At 35.9% G+C, this 24,671-nt stretch overlaps 2 protein-coding genes across 6 annotated transcripts in view; one reads left to right on the forward strand and one right to left on the reverse strand.

Moving 5' to 3' along the window:
- Positions 1 to 92: 92 nt before the first annotated feature.
- SLC25A40 (solute carrier family 25 member 40) lies at positions 93 to 15,658 on the forward strand. Of its 5 annotated transcripts, none has more exons than XM_072033668.1 (12): positions 93 to 215; positions 778 to 827; positions 1,189 to 1,307; positions 2,749 to 2,808; positions 3,708 to 3,814; positions 5,905 to 5,972; positions 6,592 to 6,716; positions 7,649 to 7,822; positions 11,187 to 11,296; positions 11,607 to 11,688; positions 13,895 to 13,969; positions 14,622 to 15,658. In XM_072033668.1, the coding sequence occupies exons 2-12, from the start codon at positions 805 to 807 to the stop codon at positions 14,735 to 14,737; spliced, it is 1,059 nt and encodes a 352-aa protein (XP_071889769.1). In that variant the 5' UTR covers positions 93 to 215; positions 778 to 804; the 3' UTR covers positions 14,738 to 15,658. The 5 variants fall into 5 exon arrangements, with proteins under 5 accessions (XP_071889769.1, XP_071889768.1, XP_071889770.1 ...); XM_072033667.1 differs by having other exon boundaries at positions 105 to 365; XM_072033669.1 differs by having other exon boundaries at positions 109 to 365; positions 778 to 904.
- Positions 15,659 to 16,012: 354 nt separating this feature from the next.
- The window catches only part of RUNDC3B (RUN domain containing 3B), a 51,423-nt gene continuing 42,764 nt past the window's right edge, over positions 16,013 to 24,671 (reverse strand). The window contains exons 9-11 of the mRNA XM_027450725.3: positions 20,493 to 20,639; positions 20,032 to 20,147; positions 16,013 to 18,662 (exon numbers count right to left, since the gene is read on the reverse strand). Of these exons, the coding sequence (XP_027306526.1) occupies positions 18,517 to 18,662; positions 20,032 to 20,147; positions 20,493 to 20,639 (409 nt within the window). The 3' untranslated portion in view covers positions 16,013 to 18,516. The remainder of the gene's footprint in view (positions 18,663 to 20,031; positions 20,148 to 20,492; positions 20,640 to 24,671) is intronic.

Genomic DNA, 24,671 nt, shown 5'->3' on the forward strand with positions numbered 1-24,671 from the left:
GGGCGGCGCCCAGCGTGAGGGGAGGGCGGGGCGCTGGGGCGGGGGGATGGAAAATGGCGGCCGCAGGGGTATGGGGGGGATCTGAGGGGTCACGGTGTTGGTGACTGGCAGCTTTGCTTCCCTCAGAGGTCCCGGCCCCACTCGTTCGTCTTCAAAGTAGTCTTAAAATAAAGCGAAAAGCACGTTGGAAAAGGCAACCGTCCGCAAAGTAGCGCGTTAGTTCATCAGGGAGACGAGTCCTTACGTGCAGCTTAATCTTCCCACCTTCCCTCTTAAACTTAGCAAAAGCAAAAAAAAATTACGATCCCATGGATCAAATAAAAAGCGTAGATCAGTGCAAACTAACAAAGTCACAATTGCGCTTAGTATGTGTGCATTTTTAAAGATATTCCTCTATTTCTGATTTTTTTTTTTTGTTTGGTCCAGAAAATTGGTTTATTGTATGGTTTTGGGGGTTGTTTTTATTATTTTTATGATTTTATTTTCCTGTCCGGCTAGTTACAGATTCTAAAAATATATATTATATATATATATGTATACATATATTTATGTATGATATATATAAACATATTTTTAGATCCCATGTATACATTTCAAAGGTGTGCAGCCGTACCTTGACTATGCAGCTATACAGCAGGATTTGTCCAAGGAATTACTATTCAAAGACACCATTAATGCTAGTTAGTCCCTGTTTATTGTGTGAGCAGTTTGCCAGGAAGTCATCACCAGCGGGCTGCAGCTTGGATCACCAGGAGACCTCTCTGGATTTTCTGACAGGAGCGACAGAAGGAAGAGGAGGGCTAGATGAATTATTCTGCTGTGCTACAGTTTGTGGGCCACAGGCTGGGCATTTGTCTCTCTGCAGATAATTTGCAAGATCCTAAACCCTTTGTTGCAGCAAGAGGTAATATGTACTAACTATTTAATGTAGTTTACAAACAGTCTAAATAAACATCGCATTTCATGTAAAAAGGTTTGGGAAGATTTACTATAATTTAGAAAACTTGTATTGTATGAAAAGCATCATGCAAGTACTCTTGGAGATCCTTGTGTACAGGTAGAAAACTAATATTTAGGTTATTACTGCTTCTGTTCAATATATTAATGGAAATTTAAAATATTTTTTCCCTTGATTCTTCTGTAAGTTTTGAACAAAGTCTTGCAATATATTTTTCTGTTCCTTGACAGGTTTTTCTTCTCCAAGGATAAAGCCATGTCTGAAATGAGTAATAGTAACTTCAGTAAAACAACCAGTATTCAGCAAGCAATAGCTTCTTGTTGTGGAGCTATAATTACATCATTATTTGGTAAGGTTTATTAAGCTTGCCACAGAGAGAATCTTTGCAAAGTGATCACTCTTCAGTTCAATTCAGCAAGATATCTGCATATATGTTGTTTATAAACTTCTGCTAACATGTTTAATAAGGGTGGTTTTAGATAGTTTTCTCATAATTCTTTTGTATTTTAAAAAACATGGTGGTTAACTGAAATCTTTCCTGTCCTTGGTAATTGTTAACCACTACTGAAAATAACAGTAATTTTAACTCTTTAATTCTATGTCTTTTGGTGTGGTAATTTATTGCCTGCCTTCTGAAAGTTTTCCATACTTTCTGCTGTTTAAAAATAGATTTTAAATGAAGGTTTACTTTACAGTACAAAATGAATCCTGCAAGACATGCCACTGTGAAAGGTCCTCTTCACGTTACCACTTCAGTAGTAAGATCAATTTATTTGCTGTGGTGTCCTATACTGTCAAAGTATTTTATTGTTTGTTTTCCCTAAGCAGTTTTAAGGATAGCTTTTCGTTAGTATTTCAAAATTCTGGATAATCTGGATACCCCTGCCCCAAATCTTCCAAATTTTTATGAAATAGGATTTTACCTAGGACCTTGTCAAATTCATACTCTTTGTATTCTGTCATTATACCACATGTCCAGTGATTCTAGGCAAATAAAACACATGCTAGAGTATCTGACCTAGCCTCCAGCTGCTGCTTAATAAAGTTGTAAATCCTGTGTTATATATGTCAATGCTATTGATATTTTGGATACCCTACAGACTCAGGTGGCACTAGCTGCTTGTACATAGGTAGCCGTGAGTCAATGTAATCAGGAGAGGCTGAAGAGTGGTCCAGCTGATACTGCAGTGTTCAATATCTCTACCTGTAAAAAGATCAAGTTCTGGAGGGAAATCAATAAAATGTTCACTAAAGCTTTATTTACTTTTCAATAGCTCTGAAGTTTTGGATCTCCTCTAGACAGAGGAAAGAGAATCACAAATTTAACATTTTTCCTTTGAACATTGCTATAAAAATCAGTTTAACAAAAAAAAAATAAATAAACATATGAAAAGTGCTGAAATATTTTACTGTAAAATAAATAAATAAATAAATAAATAAAAATAAAATGTTGTAATTTTTTTTCCTACCATCACAGGACTTATGGTATAATGACAGAATAATATGCTTGAGGCCAAAACCTTATCTTACATGCCTTGTGGTATACCATTTACAAACCATTACCAGTAGAGCATAATAGCACAACTTTTAACACTTTCATACAAGATGACACAATGGCTTTTTGAAGAGCTTTTTGTACCTCTAAAATTTGTTGTCAGTGCAACTGTTAGCAAATTAGAAAAGGTTTATTTAGTCTTTTTTTTTTTTTTTGTAGAAGTTCATGATGAGGCCTCTATAGCTTCTTTTCAGAGTATACAAGGTTTCTAAATGGCTCCTTTGTTTCATTTTAGTAACTCCTCTTGATGTTGTCAAAACTCGACTGCAAGCCCAAAGCAATCCATTCCCCAAAGGTAAATTAAAACGTGCTGTAATTGAGGACACTCTTCGATCTTTGCTGTTACACTTACCTGATAATTATAAAAATGCTGAGCAGCAGAATGGCTTTATTTGTTTCCAGTAGTTACATTTATTTCTTCAGAGTCAGTGGAGGAAAAAAAAAAAAAAGAAAAAGAAAAAAATACTAAAATTGTTAAAGAAAATATGTGCCACTGAAAGTGGCAAAACAGTGATAGTGGGAAAAATTTCATAAATATATATCATTTAAAATAGGCTGTATTTTCTCTCTTCCCCAATATTCTCAGTGTGGAAGAAATGTACGATTATTACTCAATTGAGGAAAAAAAAAATCTATTACTAAATAATTCATATTTCATCAGAGGGCTTATATGATCATGATGCTATATCAAAGTTCCTCTCCTCCAGAATCCAAAGAGATTTGAAAAAGAGTAGTGAGTCTTACTAAAGTCACTTGTCACCTTGGTTCTTGATTGATTAATACATTGTGTACTCAAGGATATGCCAATGATTCCTGCTATTTAATTATAATTAATAAATGACATTAAAAAGGAAAGGAGGCAACTTCTGTGGAAGTTCCGTGTTGTATGTTGAGATGAATATTTGCAGTCAGGATGCATGTCACTGTTGCTGCATTTCAGCAGATGGTAGTGTAACATAAACTTGTCTCCTTCTGCAAGTGCGAGCAGTTCCATTTAGTCTGGCACTCTGAGAAGTACATTTGTTTTCTCCTTTCTTTTACCTAGGTCATTGACATTCCCTTTCCAAAGTTATTTTGTCCCTGTTTGTCTAACCAGAAATAAATCTATCTTGCTACTGTATCCAGTTTGGAACTGCTGCTAAGTGAGAACAATCTTACAATTATTAACTATATTCTTATACACCATTTCATTAGGAAAGTGTTTTGTATACTCCAGTGGCCTTATGGATCATATATGTGTTTGTGAGAGCGGGGACAGCAAAGGCTGGTATAAGAAAAATGAGCATTTCAAAGGGACATTGGTAAGAACAATTCATTTTTATATTAAATTGCACATTGTAAACATTTTCTAAGTGGCATACTGTAAATTTATTTATTTATTTTAAGTTGTAGTAGAACCTTTTATCATTTGAGAGGGCATTCATGCAGTTACACTGTGTAGTTTAGATAGTGATTAATGATACCTTCATGAAAATACAAATTCCTTTCATAAGACAAATAAGAGAGCAGCTGCACAGCGTTCCTCACCTAGGACTGTCTCTACAGTTTTATTTTCCCCACTTGAACTATATTACTGATAGTTGTTGATTGCAGGTACTGATTGTCTCTACCTGTTTATGTCTCTTCTGTCTGTAGACTTCCCAGTATGCTCTTGAAATGAATGAATGATGCAGATAGTTTTTTAAAGCTAAGTTCATGTGTCAGGTTCTGGACCCAATGTAACTTGTAAGACTAGGACTTACCCAGACATCTGAAACAGAATTGATGTCAGTGATGTCAATGCTGCCTCATTAATCAACATTTTGTTTGACTATGCAATTAAATTAGGGATCAAGGATTTTTCAGAATTAAATATTTGAGAAGAATGAAATGTTCGTGAAATGTCTACTTGAATGGTTTTACAGTGTTATTTTTTTTTTTTAATTAATAACTTGCCTGAAGCTTTCAATTTACTTTACTGTATAATTTTTAGAAAACCGCTTAATTTTCTCACTGACATTATTATATGCCCAGTTTTGCTATGACAAGGTAATTCATGAAGAATGACTGTCACATCACTGGACTTCCTTTCATTACAAAAAAAAAAAAAAAAGTAAATAACAACAACAACAAAAAAAAAGTAAATAACAAGACCTGACCAATTATGCAGTAAAAAAAAAAAAAAGTTGTGGACATTGTCATTTGCCAGCACTAGAACTATAAAAATGTTCTGCTGTATTTGCCCATACAAGTATTAAGGTACATAAATAGGGTGCACAGGCACTGGATTTAGTTGCATTTTTTCTCCAATCTTCTATCTGTAACTTTCTGGAGTGTATATTTGTTGATTCTCTGTTTATAATTATACTTATTTATATTTTATTTATGATTTACTTATATTTATGTATGTATACATTTTATATATTTATAATAATTATTTATACATATGATAATATTTAGCATATGTTTGATACTAACAGATACAGAATAAACATAGAGAAAACAAGATACTAGTATACCTTTTTCTGAATTTTTCTTTCTCTAAAATGCCTTTTTTTGTCAAATTGTGTTAAGACCTTTGGGGTATCTCAAAGCTCCATTTTTTCAAGTCAGGCTTGATAAATTGTCTGTTTTTACCATGCTCAGCTGACCTGTCCATTAAGGCTGTGACCTCTAAAGCACTTTGCCTTTTTCTTCCTCTGAGTCCAATTCAAAGTTGTTTTGTGGCCTGTCATCTCTGTATCTTCTGAGGCCTTGTAATAAGGGCATACTGAGCATATTCTACTCCATCAAATCTCAGTTTCTTCCCCCCCAAAAATTTAAGAATATTAGGTATCCTAATATTTGGAAGTTTGTCTTTTGAAGATGATTTTAGTTGAATGTCCTTCGTCCTTCAAAGTCCAGTGTTCCTCTGCTGTCAGTGGATTGGGAAATGCATGGGACAGCTGTGATAACAGTTGTAAGCTTCCAGGTATATTGTATAGCATGTATATTTTGAAAATATTTTGTCGCCTTGTCAGAGAAAGCAAGTGTTGAAGAATCAAGAAAAGTGAATTTCTATTTCGTACCTAGAAATTTTGTTATTTACTGAAAAAGTATTTTACTTGACTGGTTTGGGGGAGTTTCCATACGTTGTTGCTGTGCTGTATTTGTTCTGAAAACAGCCTATTCACAGGGCTGTCAGTAACTAACAAAAACTTTCTGCTTTGGCCCAGTAAAATTTGAAGGAAGTTCATAATTTCAAGCACAAATATTTCTGTTCACTTCAGTGGAACCATTTGTATAATTAAATTTGATGGCTAGCACAAGAAACTACAAGATTATGATCCTAGAATGATAAGCAATTTTAGAAATATATTTTTAATAAAAGCTTTGCAGCTAATTATTGTTCTTTGCCTGGTTATATTTTTAGGATGCATTTGTAAAAATTATTAAAGTAGAAGGAATTAAATCACTGTGGAGTGGATTTCCACCAACACTGTAAGTTGAATTTTGTTTTTATTATTGATAAAAATTTATGGATTGTGCTGTCAAAGTTTACTTCATTTTTAGAAAAATAAGTGATTTTAAAACTTTGGTAAACATCTGGAGACAGTATAATATCTGCCAATTCTTGAAATTTCTCCTGGAAACCTCTTTGATGTATTCCCAGTACTTAAATAGGGACCTCAGTCTTTTCATTCTGCCTCTTAGAAGTGGTAACCTTACCGTAACTATCCCCTTGATAGCATTAGTGAATCACAGGATCAAACATGATTGTCAGAGAATGTTAGACTTTGACAGATATTTGTTATCCTAGATTGTTACTGATGACCTTCAAGGAGCAGCACAGCTGTTTCCACAGATACTCCAGTCTTGTACCTCATTACCCTTACTTACATTTTTTTAAAACATCTACCTTGAATCTTATTCCAAAGAACTGTATTTCTTTGAAATAGAGGCAGTGAATCAAAGCTATGTGATTAATGCTTTTTCTTTATACATAACACCTCACGGTTAAAAATTTGATTTCTTTTTCAGCAAAATATCCACACAAGATAGCTGACTTTAAGCTCCTGCTTTCTTTGTATTAATTTAAATTCCTTCTTTTTTATTTTAGAATAATGGCACTTCCTACCACAGTGATCTATTTCACCTGCTATGACCAACTGAGTGAAGCTCTGAAGTCTAGACTAGGAAAGGATAATGACCACATTCCAATAGTTGCAGGTTCCTTAAGCAGATGTAAGTACCCATCTGTTTAAAGCAAAAAATAAAATAAAATACCTGTACACTCTTTTATTTTTCTCTTTCTTTTTAATAACCCAAAATGACAGTTGGGCTTGTACTGGTTTTATTTTTACTGTATTTGCTTTTTTTTTTTTTCTTACTTTTGTTTATCCTTTTCCCCATCTATTGTAAAAGTAGCTTGGGTCTTTTGGAGCTTTCTTAGAAACCTCTGACGGTGTAGTTCCGTATTCTACTTGTGACAGCTGTGAGAGCGAATGGTAGAATAACAACTGTTATGCTGGGGAACTTTTCAGGCTTGGGCCTGTGCGAACCTCATGAGGTTCAACAAGGCCAAGTGCAAGGTTCTGCACCTGGGCCAGGGCAATCCCAAGCACAAATACAGGCTGGGTGGAGAATGGATTGAGAGCTGACCTGAAGAGAAGGACCTGGGGGTGTTGGTGGCTGAGAAGCTCAACATGAGAAGAGAAAGCTCCAGGGAGACCTTACAATGTCCTGCCAGTACCTAAAGGGGGCCTACAGGAAAGACGGGGAGGATTTCTTTGTCAGGGAATGGAGTGACAGGACAAGGTGTAATGGCTTTGAACTAAAAGAAGGTAGGTTTAGATTAGATATAAAGAAGAAATTATTCACTCGGAGGGTGGTGAGACCCTGGCACAGGTTGCCCAGAGAAGCTGTGGCTGCCCCATCCCTGGAGATGCTGAAGGCCAGGCTGGATGGAGCTTTGGGCAACCTGGTCTGCTGGGAGGTGTCCCTGCACATGGCATGAGGCTGAAACTGGGTGATCTTTAAGGTCCCTTACAATCCAAATAATTCTATGATTCTATGAATCGAATATTTAAGCAATGTGAAACCTGACTTTTTAATGTTCATGGAATATTAATAGTAAATCTCAGTTTTTAAACAGCTCACATTTCTCTCATTTTCAGTTGGTTCAGTTACTGTAATGAGCCCCCTGGAGCTGATCAGAACTAGAATGCAGTATCGGAAGTTGTCCTACAAGCAACTGCACATGTGCATCAGTAGTAAAGTGGCGAGAGATGGGTGGCTTTCACTGTGGAGAGGCTGGAGTTCTACTGTTCTGAGAGACGTGCCTTTCTCAGGTGGGGTTTATTTCAGGTGCAATATTGTGTTATGTAAGACATGTCTATTCATGATTACTTTAAGACTTTTTCTATTTTTTATGTAATTTTAATGGTTATCTTTAAGAAGGACTGAGATTTACTTGTTATCATTTGAGTGCTTTTTCTTTTTTTTTTTTTGTGTTTGTGAATGCCAGATAGGGTTCTTTGTTACTTGCTTTTTATCCGTATTCAGACTCTTTTTTCTCATCTTTAGCTTATGTAATGAACACTTTTGAAGACTTTCAGTAGGATTTTTTTTCTATTGTAGGAATAGTAACTATTTCCTTATAGAGAGACATGCTGCATCTATGTGTTCTGATCCTTGATCCTGAAAACATGTACAAATACAGGGTGACACACTACTGTCCTCAGACATTTTTCTTACCAAGATGAAATAGTTCGTATAACTGCTCCAAAAGAAGATGAAGCTAGAGCACAACTTGTTAGTGAAGCTTCAAAGCTGAAAGTCTAAAAGTAAAAGTCTGATCCAGAGCATAGCTAGTCTTATTCTATTCTTTAAGATAACTGTAACGGGGGAAATGGTAGTTTCTCCCATATTGTTAAAGCTCTGCTGTCTCTGGACCTACAGAGGTAACTGGACAAGACTGCTTAAGGACAGTGTTCCCAGCTGTTAATGTCAGCGGTGAGAACCCTTCCCTGTCAGAACACTTGTGGATCATCAAGCATCAGTTGTTTTCTGTTCCTCGGGAAGTATCAGGAATAACAACTTTGAACACTTTGTGTTGGCCCCCCAAAAAATGCTTCAAACCCATTTTTGGAGGCAGAAAACCCTTGAAGGATTTGTCCTGGAATCTTTGTTCTTCTTTGTTCTCTTATCTCATTCATAAAATAATCCAAAGTCTAATTTAATTGGTGCTTCTAAACAGTCTGGTGGAGCACTCATTGGTTTGAACTCCTACGGGATTAGAGTACATTTAGATGCAGACCTTGAGAAAATTTTAAATTGGCTGTGAACAAAGCAACTGCATGATGAGTGGGGATGATTATTTAATTAAAAAGGACACTTAACTTAGTTCTGTTAACTCATTCAACTGTTATTTCAGCTGTTTTGTTTTCAGAATGAATAATACCCTGATTTCTTTTGCTTTGTGACCTGTAGGAGTTTGAAAAATGAGCTTAGACTGTATTTCCTGCTTAAGGATTGTGGTCCTCAATGGGACTTAATTTAGCCTTTTGTCATAGGGGAGGCTTCTGAACCTGTGGCAACATGCTTTCTCTAAGGCTTAGATAACAGAATTCAGAATGCATCTGAAGCTTTTGCCTAAGGGGCTTCCTGTTCAATATTTATTTGTAATTTACTTGTTTTCCCTGTCTTCCATGTGCATCATTCCTTTAGGCTCTTCTGCTAAGCTTCAGAAGGCAGCTCTAAAAATTTTCATCTGATTCCTGTTGTCTGAATTCAGGTAGATACTCTTGTTCTCTTACTGATTTTTGTCTGTATCAACATGGCAGGAGCCAGTCAGCCTTTATTACTTTTAACACAATGGAAAGAGCACTACAGTGACGTGTGTGTGTTCTTTACAGATTCTTACATCCATGCCTGCTGTCCTTCCAGCACTCCAAAACCTCTCCACTGATTTTAAGTCAATCTCCATGCTGCTCTGGCATTCACTTAAAGCCAGCAGGCACTTGTCTGTGCCCAATCCTACATAGGCCCTAGTGGGATGCTGGAGAGGCAGAGGCATATGTTAGCATGCAGCTACTGCCTTATAAGTTAAGGATTATCATTAAAGAGCCAGGAATAAGTACGCAATTTGGTGCATGAGTGAAGGAAAATGGATTTTGTTTTAATGCCAATATTAAATGCCACAAAACTCTGATGACATAAAACTATGGGTGTTTAATCTTGATTAATGCCATTTCAAAACCTATTTTCTAATCATTTTTTTTTCTTTATAAGTACTCTCTATGCAGTCAAGGTGTGCTCCCCCACTACCTTCAGTCATAGCACTTTTCTTTGAGTGATATACCAACAGCAGGCTGCTGGTGTTTTTACAGCACAGTCTGTGCCTTTGCTGCAGTTTGCTCAAGTTAGTTTTTTCTAGAGGAATTAAAGCCAGTGTAACAATTTGTATTAAGAAAGAAGCTGCTCTTTGAAAACACTCAGGTAGCACAGAATGACCATACCAACAGCACAGCATGATTAGAACCCCACTGTGTTCTAGCCCAAGTGTGAATGACATGTTTCAAGAAGGTTCCCTGGACAGCTAGCTGACTAAATAAAACTTAAGCTGTGGATGTCCATAAGCACAAGAATTGGGTTAATGATAATAGTTTAGTCATTCATCAAGCAATGTTACAGAGAACATAAATGTGAAAGGTATGCAGGGAAGGGAATCTTGCAAGTGCTCAAAGGCTTGGATTTTGACAATTTATACTAAATTAGGGTTACATACATTTCACTAGCAGGTTTTCCTCAAACCCGTCTGAGATACCACTTACATTTGCTTTTGCAAAACTTTGGAGGCTTGTGGTTTCCACAGCAAGGAAACGCTTTGATATATCTCTGCTGCCACCACCTACAGAACTCAGTGCTGAACGAGGCACAGCCACCTTTCAACTGCAACTGTCATTTGTAGCATTTATTTAACCAACTGCAACCAGGAATCAGCTCAGTAGCATCTGCATTCTAACTGAAACTCAAAGTAGAAAGAGTGTAGTTTATTTCATCAGAACAGAAACAGATGTTCTTCCTAGAAGTTGCACCTCAGAATGCCTCTGTGAGGACTTTCAAAGGCAAGCCTCCCCTTAGTGATTCCAGAGAGCAAAAACTTATTTCCTGCTTGTGCCAAATGAAATGCTATACTCTGTGTCTCAAGAGTATGAGACAGCCCTGAGGAACCTTTCATCTTGTATGAAACACGTTTTTGTAGAATTAGAGAGATCTATGAAATGTGTAAAATATCCCTGAATACATAGGAAATAATCAGAAACTTACTTGTCGATTCATACTAAATCACATTTACAAAAAAAAATGTTATATGAGTTTTGCAGTGCTTGTGTTAGATTGTATTAAGGTAGGAGTTACTTTATGGGAATGACAAAATGATCAGGGTAATTTGAATTATATGAAGAAATTTGGAATATGTGTATATTCCAAAGGGAATCCCATAATGGGAGCTGGGGGAGCTATCAATGGATTGTAACAGAGAACCCTTTTAGTTTGTTTTCAGCTTTTGTTTCTCTTTGTTCCTGTTGTCACAGTAGAATTCTTGCATCTTCAGTCAGTAAAAGAACTGTACTGAATTTCTGTGTTTGAGATACCAATGTGCTGTAATGCAAGGTTTGTTTGTTTGTTTGTTCATTTGTTTTATAACCATAGCAATGTACTGGTATAATTATGAACGCTTCAAGAAGATGATGTGCAAGAATCTTGGTGCACACGAACCAACATTTTTTATTGCTTTTACTTCCGGGGCAGCATCTGGCTCTGTAAGTATGTCTTTTTGTTTCTAGTTCTACTCTTATTATTGTTGCTGATAAGCTATTTATAGTTGGTATGGTTTTGCATGGTTCTCTCAGAAACTATGTTTGTTTTGGTGTTTAAACACACATGGCCTGGCATTCAAGTTGATTAGGTATATCTGAATAATTTATAATGTTCTGAGATACAAGACTACAATAATATCAAGTGCTAGGAATAATAAATCTAGTTTTAACATGTGTATGGTTTAATGTAATTTTAATTAAATTTTGATTGCTGGTGATATAACATTTAAAACTATATATTTTTTCTTAATAGATTGCAGCTGTCATAACTCTGCCATTTGATGTAGTGAAAACACATAGGCAGACTGAACTTTGGGAGAGTGAGACCTTAAAAAGTAAGGTGCTGTTAATTACATTGTTACACAGCTTTCTCAAACTGTCTTCAGCCATGTTTGTTGTTGAACACCCGTAATTCTCTTTAGTTCAAATTGCTCAGCAATTTCTGTAGAACTGTTTAATAATAATACTTGTGTTCGATACATTCAATGAAGCTGGTTCTCTTAGCAATGGTAAAGAATTAAAAAATAAAACATGATATTTAGGTATATGGATTTTTGGTAGGAATTTTAAGTATTTCTCTTCTAAAGTTTATTTAAAAATTCTGTTACTAGGCCTTTTTTCTTTTCCGAATTCTTACACCTTATAGGATAATTTTTATCTCCTAGGATAAATACAGTATCTTATCAATGACAGAGAGTAGGAAGAAGGTGCAAATAGAGTACCATGTATATGTATATGATGGTATAAAATATACACACAAATATCTAGAACTATCATAGTTAGTCAGACCAGCTGCAAATTTATATACATTTAAGTAAGTTATTTATAAATAGGGAAAATCTTCATTTAAAAAAAAATCATATCATCAGTGCTCTATTGAAAAAGTGTTTTGATTAGATTAAAATAATTGAAAAAATATTTTCAGATTCACTATCAGTCAGTAATAGAAAATAAAAATAGTACTGGAACTCTTATGAGCGGTTTATTTCAGAACAATATTCTTTAATTAAACTACAGAGAGAAAGTTCTCTGCTCAGGTTCTGTATTTTTTACCTTCTTTTTGTGTGATTTCAAATAAATTAATTTTGGGGGTGTTTTAGTGACTACTCCAGCAGCTCTAAAGGATTTTTTTAACGTGTTTAGTAGAGCATCACTACATGTTCTAGCAATTCAAGCAAGTTGTATCTAAAAACTTTTTTTTTTTTTTCCATTATTTGGGACCTGAAACAGAGGACCTTCCAATAATGTGAAAATGCATTAGATCGTGGCTTTAAGATTAAATAACTTTAAAAAGACTGAGTAACCAAACATTAGTTTCTGCTTAGAAACTAATTTAAAGGCCCTAGTTCAGAAAGATGTCATGAAATCTTACTGTTCACATTTTGACATAAGGTTTCATTCTCTTGGGTAAATTATTTGTTTCTGGTGTACTTCTTGAAAGACATGTTTCTTTTGCAGAACTATCAAAGACCAATAAAAAATAAATAAATCGTTACTGGGTTTCAGTTTTTCCCTTGAGCTGATGAACATAAGAATTCATTGGTAATATCACTTTGAATCACAGGTAGCTGCCAAATATTTATTAGGCTGATATTAACTAGATATATGTTCTAAATCACAGTGTGGTTAGCTATGATTTGTACTAGTTAAGTTCTTTCCAAGTCCAGTTGTTAGAGTTGGATGCTGACTATGCATCTACATATTGTTTCTTTATGGCTGCAAAAACATTTTGCAGCATTTTATGAAATCATTTTAACTTTCAGCTAGGGAAATAACAACAACAAAACAACAACAACAAAAAAGAACCTTTGCTACTTTTATATTACAGATCAATGAAAAAAGCATGCGCAGAGTGAAATAGCAAAAAAGTAATAATAATCCTTTGTTTAAAACAGTTGCATATGTCTACAATGCAGTGGTATTGCTGCAGTTATGTTGCTTATGGTATCTAAATTAGCTCTACAAGGGACTGCAATCCACCTCTTATAGACCTATACTTTCTTAAACTCAACGTTTTTTAGGGATTTTATTTTTGTAAACTTAGATGTAAAATGTAGTGTCCTAGGCTTAATTATTATACTCATTCTTAGGATATATTCTTATTATGTTAATTCTCAAAACTTATCTTTAGATTCAGTTTACCGTAAAATGTAAACTGTTTAAAAACCATATTTAAAAATCTGGATGACAATGCTCTTTTAGCTGCATGTATAAAGGGACATAGAGAGGGACTGGCTCATGTGAAACCTAGCTAACTTTTCTTAGCACTGTCAGTTATTCTAGAAAGGGATATTGTCTCTGTGTATTTTACCCTAGGCATTAGTACATTTTTTTCGATGTCAAGCTATTTTAATTTGAATATTATAGGAATAATTATACTGTATGAATTTAAGATCCTGTATAAACAGTATGGGTAAAATTAACATAAGATAAACTAAACCTAATCACTACATCTGAATTGACTGTCTCCGATTTTTAAAAATATTTTTCTGTTTGATTCTATGTGTTATTTAATTCATTGTTTTGTTGTACTATGTTGAGTTCCACAGAGTGCATCAACCTGGGCAGTTATGAGGAAAATTGTCACTAAAAATGGGATTGCTGGATTATTTGCTGGTAAAAACTTTTGACATCTTTCTAAAAAAACAAAACAAAACAAACAAACAAAAAAACAGACAAGAGAGATAGCATTTTAATTAACACATCATTGTTAGATGTTAACATGCACAAAATATGTTTCCTTCTGTTTGAACACTGTCAGTTATGAAATAGATAGTGTATATAAAGCAACACATGAATACCCACAGAGAATTTTGTGCCTGTCTTTCCCCATTTCAGGATGCAGGGCTTCTTGAACCTTTTTTTGTCCTACCTGAGAGGTCAGTAGCCTCTGCCTGCCCCACGCAAGCAGCAGGTTTGCACTGCTGCTTGTGGGAGGGCACAGAGTCTGCCCCTGGGGCCACCTCATCTGCACAAGAGCAAAGCAGCCCTCAGGTCAGGCTGCTCCACCTCTGTGGGGAGACAGAAAGGGCAGAGAAACGATGCACCTGTGTCAGGCAGGCCACACAGGATGGCAGAGGTGAGGTCAGAGTATTCTGACAGTGGTGATGCCTCTGTCAGTAATGTTGGTATGTTGAAGAATGCAGACACGCAGAATCCCAGTTCTACAGTGTTGTACTCTGGAATCAATACATTATGACCCCTAAATCGTGATCGACTAGTGATCGACTGAAAACAAATGAGAATGAATACTTTCTTTTCTGGGCAGGTATTGGTCCACGGCTGTTTAAAGTTGCCCCTGCCTGTGCCATAATGATCAGCACATATGAATACGGGAAGTCTTTCTTTAGTCATTTAAATGAAAAATCAAACCAACATCCTTGATTCTTCTTCATCCAACTGTGAGAAGTCAAAACATATGGTGAAACTTGTGCCAAATCTGAATCGGTCAAGGCATCTTTCTGCCACTACATTTGGTACCTAAATGCAACTTTGTTCACTTCCCCCCCCCTCCCCCTAAGACTAGGAAAAATACATGATCTGGAAACTGTCATTGAAAATGCTGTGACTTCTTTTGCACTAGAGCGAAGAAAAAAGAGGTGTTGTGACAGTTCCTCATTGATGGTTAAAAGGGGAAAAAAACACTCTTCATCATTGTGGACAGGATTAACAACTGCCACTGTTAATTTTCAATCTGATTAAATATTTTGCTGGATACTTAAAACAGCGTTTATAAAATATTTAGGCTTCCATTGTATGAATTGGTTATCCTGCCGTAAGAAGGTCGATACAGAATGAATTCAATAAATGCTCACTTATTCTTGGTTAATATGTTTAATTTTGTGTATGTTTATTTGAAGCTCTGTATTTTGTGTAAATGCATACTTTGCAGTCTTCTCAGATTCATCTAAAACAGAAAATGCTTTAGGTCAAATTGGAAAAAAATACACAGTGCCTATTAGAAACCCAGAGAGCATGGTGAATATGCTGACAGGTGCTGCATTGACCTTTTAGTTTAAGATGATATTTGTAGTGTGTGCACAACCTAGGAAATTGAAGCACATGCAGGCACTGAAGCCAGCTGCCTGTACAGGTGTTGGGGAGGAATATGCCCTCGCATTTGTGACCTGTGATAGCTTGCACATTTCACAAAGATTTAAGACAGAGGAAGGCTCCCTTCCCCAATATGCCATTTGCCTGGGCTCACCTGGTTTTGAAGACCAAGTTTGCTGGTAAAAACACACATGGTTCAACACCTGTTTCATTCAAGTGTATATCCACCTGAAGGCAGTTTCCCAGCTCTGGCTAGGGTGCATAGCACACACAGCACATGAACTGTTGCAGCCTCTCCCTTGTGAGTAGGCACTGATGGAATCAGAACTTCTTGCCTCCTCAATGCCCCCCCTCCTTTCTTCAATGCACTTTCAGTATAAGTGCTTGATATTTATTTTATTTATTTTTTGCATATTTCTATGTGCTTTACTGAATAAATAGGTGTCAGTCTTACTCGGTTATGAATAAAGTATCCCAGTGGGTGTTTGGCCTTCATGAAAATTCAGCACACGCTGAAAAATGCTTTAGTAGTAAAGATATTATGTACAAAGTTTACAGCATACGATGCAGAAAAGAGGTACTGCCCTAGGAGAGTTTGACACTGTTACCCCATTGTGATTTCCAAAGTACTTTTAGGCCTTCTTTTGAGTTTCTAGTAGAAGAGAAAGAAAGCAGTAACAGCAGATTTTGGACCACACAGCAACAAAGTCTCCCTGTTTTCCAGAAAGAATTTGCTGCAAGCCCACTAGTACTGTAGTTTGCCAATGGTCTTATTTTGTTTGATTAAAACAGAGACAAAAACTAGTAATTAGCGATGATACAAAATGTTTAATTTACATGCAACATTTATGGAACGTCAGGGCAACAAAACATACAGTTTTGGCATTTTTTCTTATTTTTTCTTTTTTTTTTTTTTTTTCTGAAAAATGATTCATGTTTAGAACTGAGAAAGACACACACAACTGATTTCCCATGCACAAAGCGACACCCAGAAACTCACAGTGGTGTCAGACTACATAAAAGACCAGTTAAATGACACATGAATTTCACACCAGTAGCTCCAAGAAAAGAGCCATCAGCTAACATGACTAAAGATCATGATAATAGCCCCCTCCAAAATACTGATGAAGTGGGAGAAGTGTTTAACAGCAAACAAGACTGATTAAATCACTACACCTTGATGTAGTATGTTAACTTCTGGAATCCACATTCCCTCATTGTACTTGTAGTAAAAATGCAACTCTAACTTACAAATTAGTACTTAATAATGTTACTCAACTGCCATGAGAGAACATGTACTTAATGCAATAATCAAAGAACAGTTACATGAAGTAATGTACGTTCTGACAGTGTATGAAAGGACTTAAAGTTTATTACAGAGAAATTAACTGAGTGGGTTCACGAGGGCTTGAAAGTCAAGGCCTGTGGAATTTTCTAAGTTGCTTTAAACTTTTCCATTAAAATGGCCTCTGCATTCGCTTACCCATCATGGATGCAGTAACCTCCAGCACTGTAGACTACAGATGAGACGAAGCATCTTGAACCTCATGCAGTTAAATCCAACAGTGCCTTGAGTTCCAGAGAAATGAAGCCCCACACTTACAGAGGCTGTATGTTTCCTGCAGTTTTGGTAACAGTAAAAATGAATTCTCTCTTTCAAGCCCATTCTAAGAAGACCAGACTGTTGTAGTAGTGCCAAGGTACCATTACAAGAGGCAAATCAACTAAAACCATACAGAGTGTAGTGACATACTGTAAACATCCGAGAGTAAGCAATTAAAAATCTGTTTTGTATTGCAGCTACTCATGTAAACAATTTATGAAACTTCTTTGGCACAAAAAAAGCATTTTCCCTAGCACTTATAAATACAACATACTTACATGCACTTAAGTTTCTTTTAAAAAGTTACTAATCATATTGAGAAGCACTACCTTGATTAGCAAAATTCTTAGATAAAGGATCCATTATATCTTACAAAGAATTAAGAATATAGTTTGCAATTCAAAAATTAATTTGCAAACTTCAAAACCGTCGGGTAATCTGGAAAGTTACTTTCACTTAAAAAATGTTGCAAGCTTTTTGTATCTGTAATTTAAATAAATGGCAAATCATTTGAGAAAACGGACTTAAATAAGATTTGCTGTATTACCTAATCAAGGAAAATACCTATTGCACTACTACAGGAATGAGAAAAACCTTTAACATGAGAATACCATTACATTGTCTTTGTTTCCCCTTTTTCAGTCTCCTTGGGATCTTGCCGATAAATGTGTGATCCAAATTTCCCAAGGTGCTAACCCCACCATCCTTAGTCCCTCTCTTTCTAGCAAGGCCAGTAAGCCAAAAAATTCCTCATAGAGTATTATTTGTAAGCCAGGTCACTCAAAAGCTTGAAATTTAGCAAGTTTCCTCAATATTTACAAATTACTAAGTATGATTGATTTAGATGATCAACTTGTATTTGTTATTCTCATGCAACTTTAAGAATTACTAAGAGTGTTTCAGTGTGATTCTTCAGTGCGATTCAGACATCTTGTAAGTGCCATGATGCTAATAAGAATGCAAAATCTAACATTGAATCAACTTGAGAAGAGCTCTTGACAGGTTAAATACGCTATTTGAGGTCCTATGCAACATACACAGATGAAAAGATGGATTTTTAAGTAAAATATTTGCCTACAAAGACTGGCATTAAGGATTCCCTGTGTTTTCTGCAAGAGTTAATATTTAAAGCACTGCAGAGAAGCACTATGGCTATAGTAGGGCCAGGCTGTTAACCACTGCAAGGAGAAACAAAGGTCATGGCAGTTAAGTAGGGGACTGATTTCCAACTGCTTCATTTTAAAAATCAGCCAAAAGTGTCAGAGTATATGCCCTGTACCTGACTGAGAGTTTTAAATAATTCAAGACTAAAACAGAAAATCTGAAAAAGTCCTCTGGCAGGAAAAAAAGAATGAAAAGAGAATTTGTGAATTAAATTGGTAACTGTGAAAAAAAAATAAATAAAGCAGCTTATTTTTAACTTAGAACTAGCAGTCTCATTGCAAGTTGTATTATAGAACATAAACCAAATGCATATAACACAAAGCTCTTCCTGTTCGTGTGCATCTCAAGATGGTGTTAAGCCTGGACTCGTCATCTCTGTTGTGGGACTCGCAAGATATTCACTTGATTTCAGACTTGTTAGAGATTTGTAGCTTGCTACTGAAGTAAGAGAGCCACAAAGGCCAAGCAACGATGGAGTGTCCTCCTTCCCTGTTAAGGAAAACACAGATTAATCTAATCATTACAGCACAAGATGATCTGACCACAAACAAAAAGGGAATAGGAAAAGAAAAATAATAATTTCATCTAAACTGTTACATGTTCCTGCTTCAGCACATGCATTCATCACAAATGCAGTTAAGGAAGAGATATTATTTATACCTTCCCTATTCCATGCAGAACAGAGATTTGCATTACAGGCTGGGCTGGTCAGTCTACATGGTGAATAGAAATTACTAATTCAAAAACTGGCTTTAATTGAGTACATTATAAATGAAAATGATATTACTAATACAGTATCAGTACCAGAGATCTAATTTTGAATCCCTGGAAAAGCGTAGAATTATCTGGAATTACAATGTATTTTTTCACAAAACAAAATGTTTTTGTTCTTAGTAATTTGATGTGAATTACACTCCTGACACTGGAAAACGCCCTGCAGTGTAACAGTGGCAGTGCAAGCATCTACCCTGTCATCCAAACACACTTAACAGTTAACAAGAAACATGCTTAAAAGGTATGTGTGTACCAGACAATTCCTTCCTTCTCAGAATAGCCATTTAAGTTGTAATTTATTAGCTGAGCTGGCACAAAATAAATAAATTGATTATCAATATCTCCCTATTTCACCTTCCTGTCTCATCTGCAGAATAAAATAAATCATCTTAAACTTGAGTTTAAAAGCAAGCAGCTTAAAAAGGTAACTATTTGATAAGATAAAGAAAAATGCTTATGCTATTTTCTGTTCTGTACTCAAAATACTACTATTTCAGAAGTCTTCCCGAATTTTTCTGCTTTTCACAGTTGCCCACAAGATGGAGCAGTTAAACTTTGATAAGCATACAGATTTTGAAGGGGGCGGTATATTACATTTATGTTCTAGCACAGCCCATATCATGTTTTTTGGTTTTGTTTTCAAAACCATATGCATTATCAGGCTGCATCTCCACAGATTACCACAAATTAATGTTGAAAGCAAGATGTAAGAATGACAGTGGTAGTTGCAAATCTAGTGCCTTTAAATTTTCTTTTAAAAAACAGGAGTGGGATTAAGGTTTGATTTAGTTATAGCAGGAAGATGCCTTTCTCAGGTTATGTGATGTATCCATCACATAAGGAAGACAGGCTTAGCCTAGCCTTGAACACACCGCAAAGTCCTGTTTAGGAATGAGAGGGACTCTTGAAGAAATGCAGACTTAATTGAAATATAGTACTTAGAGAAACAGAAAAAAAAAGCATGTAACGCCAGAGAAAAGATGCACTTCAATCTCTTTCCCAGACTGAAAATTCACCTCATGGGGTTTGAAGATCAGAACCATGAAGAATAAAAGAAAATGAACCCACTGGCATAGCTCTGTACCTTCATTTAACAAGTTTATTCCATCCTGCTTTCCATCTTGTGAGTGGCCTGGATCCAGAGAGGTTTGAGAAAGACTAACATCTGCCGAAAGTTGGTCCAGACTTTGAAAACTTTTTCTGTAAAACAAGTAATAAGTTTAAATAATAACACATTTAAAGATCCCACTAGTAATATTTTCCATGAAATGATTTTTTTAGAGAAATAACTAATGAAAAAAATTATTAATCTTTCTTCACTTAATCAGTCTCTATTTTTTGTTTCCCAAAAGATGTTGTTGTTGTTGTTTTTTTGTGAAAACTTTTTTCCCCCTAATCCAAAGGAAGGAAATTTTCATGTTAAGTGAGAAACACAGAATTTTTCCAACAGGTATTTCAAATAGAATACATTTAAGAGTATGCTATGGGAAATACATAATTGAGTTTTTCTGTTCTTTTAAAGGTGAATCTAAATATTCAACTTACTCATCCCATTGTTGATTGTGCTTTCTATAGAGTAGAGTGTCCAAGGCAACAGCATTGACATCCAGAGCTCCTGGGGAAGGCCACTGATTGGTGAGGTGAGTAGTTAATTCTTGTCTTGATCTCAAGTCATTATTCTTTAGCACAGTCCTGTGAATATAAAAAACAGTAAATCTCAGTCTATTAAAAACAATTCTTTAAGGTACAAAAAGAAAAACAGAACAAGTAGTCCCATCCAAGTCAATACTCTACTTCGAGTGACTGACAGACTGCAATTTTCATAAACCATCATAAGCAGTTCACTTTTCCTGGGGAAGCAACTTAGGAACAGGAAAAGGTAAAATAACATTCTTCCTGCAAAAGCATTAAAAAACCAGCATCATTTTAAAGATGCTTTCTGTCTGCATAATGGTAATTAACAGACCAACTATTGGAACATAATTCCCTTTTTCCACCCAATTCTGTGGGCTTTGAAGTGCAACCTGCCTCCTCCTCACCCTGAAATAAGCGTTTTGGGGGAATGAACTAAAACCCAGACGTGTTAATTCCATTACATGCTTCCAGGCAAAACAAGACATGAAGTTATTCTGTGTTTTATCACCTTACAGTTTTTAGTAAAGTATATTTCTCCATTACTGAAAACACGTTAATGGAGGTACCTTACAATTCAAATCAGTTTTGCTTCTTAGCCTTATGAAGCAGATCAGTTTTCTAAAGTTCTAGAAACAAGGAAGCTAATATGCTAACATCAGAAATCATCTACCAAAAACAATATAGAAACTAGGAGAGTACATGGTTATTCAGGTTCCAAGACGACATTAGCCTTTTTCCAGTAGTAAAAGGCAACCTCCAGCCTACTCTTGTGCTGTTGTTTAACTTAAGCAATATTATTTTTATTTCTAATTTACACATAAATTCTAAAATCTATGAAAACTAGGCAACAGTACATGCTGCTTTGCTAGTTTTAAAACCTGTGGCCTGAAGCAAATAGCTAATGTTGCAGTATCTCCATACTGAATGTACTCTGGAGTTCAAAGCCAAATGCCATGCTGTTATCTGAAACACCAAACTGCACAGTGAATTGAAGAACTATTGATGGCAGACACATGTTCATATGAATTAACAAGTATTATTTTCAGGAGGTCTATTTTTACAATGCAGTTTTTAATTCTCACGATACCCGAACTGTTTAGACAAGAACCTCAACAAGGACACATAATCCCACCCAAAAAGACAAAATTCCCCACAAAGCAAGGTAAGACAGTAGTGAGTTCAGTAAGCCATTTCTAGTAACTGAGTTTGAGAGAGGAGACAGTTACATGGCAGTTTTGCAAGAGAAAGCATTGAAGCACCAGAGTGAACAAAACTATTTTCAGGAAACTTTTCTCAAGAAGAATTCCATCTCAACATGAAATTGTGGATGCCTCATCCATTCCTGGAGGTGTTCAAGACCAGGTTGGACAAGGCCCTGGGCAGTCTGATCAAGTGGGCAGCATCCCTGCCTATGCTGCCATAGGGTTTGAAACTGGATGATCTTTAAGGTCCCTTCCAACCCAAACCATTCTATGGTTCTGTGAATTCCCCCAGCTTTTGTGCAAGATTTTTGTGCATCAGCTATTCTACCCTGGGATCTCCTTCACGTTTCTGTTCTCTGAGGTGTGTATACAAGGAAACACTTTCATAGCTTGAAGCTCTCCATAATTGCAAATATCTTTTGTGTTACTCACTTCCCTGTGGTGTTTCCCTAATCCCCGGGGGTACCTTGAACATTAAACAGGTCTGTTAAAAGGCTTGCTGGCCTGAGGAAGCTGAATCACTGACCTGGCAAGTCATTATGAGGTTCGATAGCTGGGCTGCACGACCTCCTGACCCAGGAGGGCTTGCGTGCTTTCAGTGAGGTTTCCTAACAGGACACCCAGTGTATATTAGCAACAATGCACACAGTAACTAAATGAAAACTCATACACGTATATGTAAATTCCCATCTGGGCAACTCCTGTATATTATCACCACACAACTCAGCAGCTATGCTAAGTTACTAAGAAATAAATACAGTGAGTGAGGAGGATAAAAAACTACACATCTGCAGACAAGGTGCTAACAGTAGAATTTTGGTATTTTACATGAGTTTCTGTATCAAGGCTTGCTCCACAAATCCTCATGCTACAGTAACCTGAAATTTCATCCTTGCTGCATGGAAAAAAGTTCTGAAGCAACACCTAACTAAACTCTTCCAAGGATTTTAGAGCAATAACATTTGAAGACAGTACTGGGAGTTTACAACTTAAAATTCTCCACCATGCTCAGGAAGGGAAACAGGCACCACATAGGATACAGAAGTAACTCTTCTCCTATTATACGTAAAAATATCTTTGAATATATAAAATCAATCCAAACACAGTATTCAGCTTTTATGAAATAGCAATACAGATAATGGGAAATTTGAGAAAATACTCATAGCATGTGCTAGTAGTTCGCTAGTAGTTCCTACCTATTCTTTCAGCTTTGCAAGTTATTTAGCTGTCTGTCCTCTTGCAGTCATTCTTAAAGCATCACAAGATCTAACTGCAGCAAGCATTTGTGAATGGCACAGTTTGCAAACAGCTATTCTTTCATGATAAACAAAGGCAGTATCAATTCACATACAATAACCAGACTTATTTTCAGAGTCAAAATATGAAATTGCACAGATTACACCATTCTCAAACTCCCAGTCATCATAAAGCAGTAGTGATACTGCCACAAACTTTCAAAAAGGGGAAGAAATGGAGACAAAAGGTTTACCACACAAGCTAAAAAGGAAGGAAATATGATCACATTTTAGTGAAAACAAGCATGTGAATGTCCAAACACTCAATGTGAAAAATGATCCTCTATATTATTGAGTGCTCCCCTACTCTGATGATTGGTCCAAAGAGGCATTCTGGAAGAAGCCTCAAAAGGCAATGATTTATTTTATCCAAGGCAGAATTAATTTCTACAGTACAACTCTATTCACCAGAATGCCAGCATTGTAACTAGTGCTGATCAGCTTTAGGTTGCAATACTTTAGCAGCTCAAGTAGGACTTTTCTTAATAATCATAATGAGTGCAATGAAGATTAGAGCATTTCTCCACATGCTTAATGTCAGACTGTATAACCAAAAGAAGAATATTACTATTGAAACTTACATATCTGCCAGTATAGCAAAATAAGTTATCTATATAAAATTTCTGAGAAAAAAAAAAAAAAGACTCAAAACAAAAATAAGAAACAAAGAATTGGTGGACAGGTACAAAAGGCAAAGAGGGATATTGGTGACATTTCTAAATTTCACAAAACATTCAAGAATAAAATGCAAATTTAGCATTTTTTGTAATTTACACACACACACAGGAACTCTCTGGGTCTCGATTGGAAAATATCTCAAATCTGTGGCAAAGTGATATATGTAATCTTCTGCATAAAATGATGAAAGCAGGCCTGCAGTAAAACATACTAAATTGGAAAGGCCTTTGTATGAACAGATTTTATTCTACCACCTCAGCTCTGAAGAATGAAACACTGGCAAGAAGTACCCGCTGAAAAGCAGCTGTAGACCAAGCAAGCAAGACTCCAAGCACAGACTTGTCATAACTTTTAAGCATCACTTAAACGGAACAAAATCCCTAAACCATCCAAATTAAAGAATAATATTAAAGATCAAAATATACAGCTTTAATTTTATATATAATTTGACAAAATATTATTCTATTCATAGTGGTTTTATAGCTGTGATGATTTCAGGATGACACCAGATAAGGCCTGGATAAGATAAACTAAGCCGTTTAATACAGGGGTAAAAGCAGCATAACTCCATTTGAATGGAGGAAAGGCAGCGTGTGAGACATGGCTTAACAGGGCAGGGCATCCTGGTGAGACTGTAGAATGCAGAAAGTTTTACGCAGAGTAGAGAGAATGTGTAAAGATAGACTCAAAACAAAGGAGAGGGCTTAAACTTATTTATGATACATCATCTAAACTAGAAATGAAAAAAAAATCTTGGCTGAATGCTTCCAAACTTATTTCCCACATTGAGTGTGATATCTACCTGCAATCATTTCCATCCCTTTACAATCATGTTGGCAAAGAAGTAGCAGAAGCTGTCTTTTGGGACCTAAAGATACAAAATAATTATTTTTCTCCTGCTCTCAATGTTTTTG

This window comes from Anas platyrhynchos, chromosome 2 (assembly GCF_047663525.1).
Source record: "Anas platyrhynchos isolate ZD024472 breed Pekin duck chromosome 2, IASCAAS_PekinDuck_T2T, whole genome shotgun sequence".
Classification (NCBI taxonomy): domain Eukaryota; kingdom Metazoa; phylum Chordata; class Aves; order Anseriformes; family Anatidae; genus Anas; species Anas platyrhynchos.